The following is a 7,085-nucleotide window of genomic DNA, read 5'->3' as shown; positions in this document are numbered from 1 at the left end:
TACAAGATGGCGGTTAGTGGGGGAAATACAAGTTTTTTCGTTCGTGGAATTTCTTCTTTGTTCTAAAGGATTCGGGTTCTTCAACTTTTACTCAATTTTTTCTGAAAAATCACAATCATTTGTTTATAATTAGTGGAGGATCAGGTGTCAATGATGACGAGTGTTTATTATCAGAAGATTAATAGTCTTCAAGTGAATATTCAGAATTCTCTGGTTGTCGGAGTCATCATCACTAGTTTCAACGTCAAGACGTTCGAAACCAACTCCAAATGTACGTAATTTATTCAGATTAAATTGAAAGGATCAAAATAAATATTCAAATTGAATCAATTATTCATCAAATGTAAAAACAAATAACAATTGATTCTCAAATTATTATAAAGACTCTTAATGGAGAGCAACAAATGTAATTAATTGATGTCGAGACTCCGAAAAAATGGGCTGTATAAAAAGTTAATGATTAATATGAATTAATTAATTAATGATGGAGTAAAAATTTCAGTTCGTCCTGGAGTTCGTGCAGTCTGGAGCTTCACCTTACGAGATTCTGAATACGACACAATAAATGTAACCGTCTGGGGGTCTGAGAATTACATCAGTAAATTGAACGAGTCATTTTCCATCGGTTGTGTCGTCGAAGTAATCAATGCAAAAATTCAGGATTATCCACATGATGGGAAGAATGAGAAGTTTATGCCAACGACAAGCAGTGTTCATCATTTAGTTATTAACGAGGGGTCTGCATTGATTCAAACCCATGACAGCCCTGACAAGAAAATGTACGAGACTCTTCTTCATGCTCCCATGAAAGATCTGGCCACTGCCAGAAGTCTCAGTGATGTCCTCAAGAATATGGAGTCATTGCGAGAACAATACGTCGACATATTTGCTGCTGTGACTTTTGTAGGTTGAAATATTTTGTCAAAATTCCATTATTCATCTTGAATATCTATTGCGAATGTATTGAGGCTCTTCAAATTTATTATCTCATCCTCTTTTTTTTATGATTGAATATATTTTCCTGGAACTTTCGTTGATTGATGGATCTCCAGGTGAGTGACTCTCGGAATATAATGACAAGAGATGGCCGTGCCCTCGTCTGTCGTGATTTCGAGGTGAACGATGGTACAACGAGTGAAACAATTGGTTTCAAACTCTGGGAGAAGGAGTGGATACGCAGATCTGCAAATTGGGAGCCCAAGAGTTCTGTTCTCTTTATGTCAGATTTACTTGTGACTACGGATAAATTCAAGAAGAAGATGACTCTGATGATTGTCAGAAAGACAATAATAACAGAGAATCCAGATGTGCCAGAGGCTGATAAACTCAGGAAGTCCATCACTGAAATTGACTCGATTTCTCATGACCCATTTGTCCTACCAAAACGTAACTTCATTTATATTTATTTGTTTCCATCAAATCCATGACTCCAGATACATAATTCCTTCCTGATTCCTCTTGTTTTTTTTTTGCTGCAGCTGAGAACATCAAGACAGTCATGACTATCAAGGAAATTTCAGAGAGATTGAACCAAAAACCAACTACTGGGGATAGAGTTCAATTCGTTACTATTCTTTATGCTGCAGTCACTGAGATAAATATGGAAAATACCCCAGGACGAGACATACTCCTTACACGATGGTAATTGAATTTTTACAAGAATTCATCTTTGTAGTAGTATTAATAATCGAGTGATAAATGGTTCTAGTGCACTCTGCAAACGTACAATTGATAATAATCAGGACTCGTGTATGAATTTGGAGTGTCCCTGTGGAAATGGCAGAAGAGAACCAACGAATATCCACACTTTCTACCTGAAAATCAACCTGAAGGATGAAACGGGTTATCTTATTGGATGTCGACTCACTGGAGCACCAGCTGAACAAGCCCTTGCTTGTTCTGTCGATGAATTCAAGGTCAATCACTGGATCAATCAGTTTAATTATTTTCTATTGAATTTTTTAAGTACAAATTATCTGGATTTTTTCTGCTACATTGCAATTTTCATTTTCATTTTCATTTTCATTTTCATTTTCATAAAATCGAAGAATTAAAAATAGGAAAATTCATATAATCAATCTTTGGATGATTCCACAGGCGATGACACAAGCTCAACGTGAAGAATTAAAGTGGAGATTGATTTTGGAGAATTGTGACGTCAGAATTCAAGTCCTCGGACCGACACCGACTTTTCCACGTGTGTTGTACAACATTCTGTCACTCGAACGTGTTCGTGAGGTTAGGGATCAATGATTTCTCCACAAAAAATCATAACTACGTCTCTAAAATCCCAATTAGTTTCACCTAAAACCAGTTTCTATAAATAATTAAGTGAACCGCTCAAAAAGTCTACATTGTTATCAGATATCGACCCATCACTTAAAATTATCTACTGTCACACCGTCAATAATTTGAAACATCCAATTATGGAATAATCTAATTAAAAAAATATAATATTTCGAGTCTAATTAAAATTAATTCAATAATAATCCAACTAAAATGAATTCATGTAACCGTATTAGTTTATTTAATTAAATTAAATTTCCTGTAATTAAAAATCGGCTGAATAAATAATTCCGGGGCCTAAAAAATGGATTCACCCGTTGAATGTAGTTCCACTCCTCATGGAAATGAGAATGCAGTGGAAATAATTCGTCATGGTCTGCGAAGAACAGCTGAGAATGAAAGGAGAGACCATCGAAATCGAGAGTTCAATAAACTCCGGAGAACAGCATTGGGTGTGAATGAAAATGTCTCGAGCCAATGCGAATGGACAGGAAAGTCTCTCCTCCAAAAGGGAAAGGATCTCAAAAAAAAGACATTATCAATTAACGATTACAAACAACTGGAAGGTGCTCTCCTCCAGGACGAGAACATCAAGGAGTTCCTGTCTATCGATCAGATATTATCTGCAGTTGTTCGTGATCTTTCCAGTTCTAATCCTGAGATACAACTGCTGGCATTGCACTGCTGTTGCAACATCGCCCTGGGGGACGTCATCCATTCAATTTTGTTGTGTAAATATATCGGACCGTATTTAATTACGCAATTAGAGAGTCGTAATAATCCTCTTTTGGAAGCAAGTGCCTGGACCATTGGGAATCTCTGCAACAGTGGCTCGAAGGAAATCATAAAAGCTCTAAATGATTTAGGATGCCTCAATCGTCTCTCTTCGCTCTTGCAATCCTGTCAAAAACAGATAATCCCTTCAGTCTCGTATGCCCTGAAATTCTATTTATTCGGGAATTCTTCCTCCGAAATTATGAGAGAATCCGATTTTATTCTGGTGACACAGATCGCAGTGGATCGTCTTCTCGAGGATCACATGTCATCTGATTTACTCTGGCTTCTGGCATTGCTGTCATCGACGGCTGTTTGTAGGAATCATCTGTCCAGAATCATCCCCTCGATTTTATCGAATCTAATGCATCTCCAGGGAAATGAAAGAGAAGCGGAATGCCGGATTGGAGAAATCATTGCCAGCGTGAGAATTCTGGCGAATTTAATAGCTGAGGATTCAGGGAATTCCGCGGGTTTTATTCTCACGCAGAAATCCAATTCTAGTCGATGCAAAATTGAAGAGTTATTCAATAAATTATTGACACATCCACATTTTTCTGTGAGGAGGGAAACTCTTTGGATGATAGGTACAGCGTTTACTTGATATTACAAATTATTCACAATTATATAATAATAATCAGTAATAATTAATTATTATAGGAATTATTATATTCTAAGAGTTCTATTGCCAATTTAATTCGTTCATCTTCGGTTCCATAAATTCTGTTTTATTTTTTATTTTATTATTATTTTCATTTTTTAGCCGTGAATTGTCAAGAGAATTTTTCGCATTTTTTAGTGAACTTGAAGTAAAAAAATTCATTTATCGCATGCAGTTCAATTTTATCTGCTCCAGGTAATATCTATAATCATCCGGCCTTGAGCGTGCGTAAGACGTTGGAAAATCATATGAAATTCTTGGACTTCTCTCGCGCTGTGGATTGCAGATAGAATAATGAGCCGGAGGTAATGAAAAATTCATTAAAAAATCTATAAAATATTTTATTTAAATTAAAAATACAGTTTCGTAGTTGTAAACCTTCGCATTTGCTTGGTGGAGGGGACATTCATATTCGCACTTTTCGGAAAATCCTCGATGCATCCCACTTTGATTATATTGAAATAAATTTTCCCCATTATATTCGCCTTGGGTGTACCAATGCTCTTGAGACAATTGTAGAAAGCGTTGTCGCAATCACAATGAGATCTGTAACGGGTAATTTTATGGAGTTAATTGAGAGGGTCATTGAACTGTCTTAGACGTTAGGCAACTGTTAATTAAGTGGGACCTCCTCTTGAGATGAGATATTCGAGTGGTCAATCTTTTTCGAACATCAAATTACATTTCAAAATACCACAAATATTAAAATTACAGTTTGTACGTAATTATTATTATTTATTTAGAATAAATACTCACTTGCTGTAAAGTGAGAGATTTGTGATGTTATATCGCGTTCGATGAGCGCGAATTTTCACGGGACACAGGTCGTGGGTGCGACAGCAACTGAAAAATAAAAGACACTATTTCCTGAAAATCAATTGATTTAATAAATAATTCATTTTCTAATTAATTAATCACATCTTGCAAGGTTAACAGTAATTTATCTTCCGGTATTATTGTTTTCATTGATTCAATTGATTTTAATTGATTTTAATAGACTCTAATTGAAAAACAAAATAAATATTTAATATTTCGTCATGAAATACCTGTCAATATCAGAATCTTCTCCTAAATCATGATAATGTTCCGCTATATCTCCAGTCCCACACCATTTGGTGCCTGAAAAAAAAAATAGAAACAAGAAAATAAATTAGTTAATTAATCTAGAATTAATTACAAAGTTATGACGATTTTCGCTGGATGCTGTGACAGGAATTCAGCGAAAAATTAGTCGAATAATTTCGGAATTATTCACTAGTTGATTTATTGATTAATAATCATCACCTGGTAATATCCCGGATAATAAATTGTAGGCGCTGTTGCCGAATGAATTGGCATGATCGAGAGCACTTTTTGCTTCTTCCTTTTCCGAATTATTCGCCTGGATACTGTCAAGTAATTGACAGCGATACATCAGACCTGTCATCTCACTAAATAACACCTGCGTGGGACGCGCTATTTCCGATAAATTCATCAGTAATTCCTTGGCTTCCTCAGGTTCACTAAAATTAATAATAAATATTATTCCAATTGAATTTTAATTATTGACTATCGAGAAAACATATCAAATTTTTTCTCTTTTTTTATGTCTTATGAAAAATGTAATCAATAAATTCTTATATTATAAATTATGAATATTAATTAATATTATATCGATATATAGTCGTTTAAATAACAAATGGATATAATTATTTATATTTTTTATTGAAACTGTGAAGAGAAAAAAATGGAAAAAAATGGATTAGGGAAATATTCTGGAAAATCCGAGGCAATTCTTTTAGAAATTTACTTACTAAACTTCTATAATATGACAATTTTCAATTTCCTTCTGTGGATTTATATCGATAATCGCCACTGCTTGATCGTGATAATAAACCACTCGTCTGAGTTTTGCTGCGGTAATTTCTGAATGCGGTGTAACACCCTTCAGTCCTTTGTAATTATTCCTCGGCAGAAGGGATTCCGCCAGCGTGATCCAACACATTGCGAATAATATCACGTGCAAAAAGTCCATGAACCCCATGTCGTCGGTCCCCCCAAATAAATTATTTCTCAATTAAATTACAACTGAAATTATCCTTCGCACTCTCATCACCCCAATCTTACGTTATTTGTTATTGAATTTATTTGCAATCGTCTGCACTCGATTTATAAATTTTTATTTTCATGTACAATTCAAAATAAATACTTTAAATACTTAATACTTAAATACTTATAAACAATCGGGGAATTGTTTCAATGAATTTCTTCAAAAAACCGAAACTAATCGAATTAATCAATAAACAATTCAAATAATTCAGTTGCACTGTAAAAAAAAAATGATTCACTGCCGCCGAAAAATATAAAATTCACTGCACGAATGCATTATGTCACTCACGATTGCACAAACTAATAACCATTATTTATTATTGAATTCTCCAAGAATGTATTCGAAATATTATGACAGAAGAATTTGAGATGATTTCACTCCACAAAGAATTCTTCAATTTTATTTATAAATTTATTAAAAAGGCGAAATAAATTTTGATTAAAGTGTTGCACTGAATATGAGTGAATGCTAGTGAATGAATGAAATAAAGAGATACTGCAAAATGGACACCTGTCTCATTTCTCTTCACTTTAAATATTGACGTTTCGTTGACTGTTTCCCTTCTATTTCTCTCGTCCCCTCTACCTGGACTCTGGAGTTCTGTCCACTGGTGATTGTCCAGGGGACACCTCTACAGATTCCCCAGGGAACGAGGGACTCTGACTTGTGATTTTTTTAATCGACTATTTTATTTTTCCAGATTATCGACCAGCACTGGCGAAAATGTACAGAGAAATATGTGAAAGTGGCACAATAATGTCCACAACGGCTTAGGAAAGGGGGTCGACCGACTTTCCTTCGTTCTTGGCCTCATCTCGGAGTTCCTTGATTGTTTATTCTAGGAATTGTGATATCAACTGCACCAAACTGATAATTTCTGATTATAAAATACATCAAATCATTTTCATTCTGCTGGAGAACATCTTCTTCATTAATCCATAATAATTTCGTAATTGTTCGTCATTGTTTATTTATTTTAACAAATTGTCCACCAGAAATTGTTGTAGAATTAATTCTTGAATACTGTATAGATTTTTCATTGTAAATGAAACAGAGATGAAATTTCAGAAGAAATCGATCCAACCATTCCAAAAAAAAATACGAGACAATCACAAATTTATTTATTACCCAAAATTTTTTCAGAAATCTAGTATTTTACATCAATTTAGAAATTAATGCAATCAGTCTGTACGAAAGCAATTAATTCATCTCTGCGAGATTTTCCAAGAATGCGGAAAAATATTTCTTGTTTCGATGGAAATCAAATATTTTTTT

General features: G+C 34.3%; 3 protein-coding genes across 3 annotated transcripts; 2 read left to right on the top strand and 1 right to left on the bottom strand.

Annotated features, from left to right (window-relative positions):
• The first annotated feature begins 29 nt into the window (after window positions 1-29).
• Window positions 30-2,256, top strand: hdm (hold'em). The gene is made up of 6 exons (XM_011304962.1): window positions 30-271; window positions 503-903; window positions 1,053-1,386; window positions 1,479-1,641; window positions 1,709-1,916; window positions 2,098-2,256. Exons 1-6 carry the CDS (start codon window positions 151-153, stop codon window positions 2,251-2,253), a joined length of 1,383 nt encoding a protein of 460 aa, XP_011303264.1. The 5' UTR covers window positions 30-150; the 3' UTR covers window positions 2,254-2,256.
• A 1-nt stretch (window position 2,257) lies between these two features.
• Window positions 2,258-7,079, top strand: LOC105266637 (uncharacterized). The gene is made up of 3 exons (XM_011304964.1): window positions 2,258-3,647; window positions 3,917-4,026; window positions 6,511-7,079. The coding sequence occupies exons 1-2, from the start codon at window positions 2,591-2,593 to the stop codon at window positions 4,009-4,011; spliced, it is 1,152 nt and encodes a 383-aa protein (XP_011303266.1). The 5' UTR covers window positions 2,258-2,590; the 3' UTR covers window positions 4,012-4,026; window positions 6,511-7,079.
• Window positions 4,042-6,514, bottom strand: LOC105266636 (phospholipase A2). The gene is made up of 5 exons (XM_011304963.1): window positions 5,515-6,514; window positions 5,006-5,223; window positions 4,768-4,840; window positions 4,478-4,564; window positions 4,042-4,267 (listed from the first exon to the last, which is right to left on the bottom strand). Exons 1-5 carry the CDS (start codon window positions 5,742-5,744, stop codon window positions 4,072-4,074), a joined length of 804 nt encoding a protein of 267 aa, XP_011303265.1. The 5' UTR covers window positions 5,745-6,514; the 3' UTR covers window positions 4,042-4,071.
• Window positions 7,080-7,085: the final 6 nt, after the last annotated feature.

This window comes from Fopius arisanus, unplaced genomic scaffold (assembly GCF_000806365.1).
Source record: "Fopius arisanus strain USDA-PBARC FA_bdor unplaced genomic scaffold, ASM80636v1 scaffold00040, whole genome shotgun sequence".
Taxonomy (NCBI): Eukaryota; Metazoa; Arthropoda; class Insecta; order Hymenoptera; family Braconidae; genus Fopius; species Fopius arisanus.
The sequence above is the reverse complement of the archived record's forward strand: the minus strand, read 5'-3'. Positions and strand labels throughout refer to the sequence as shown.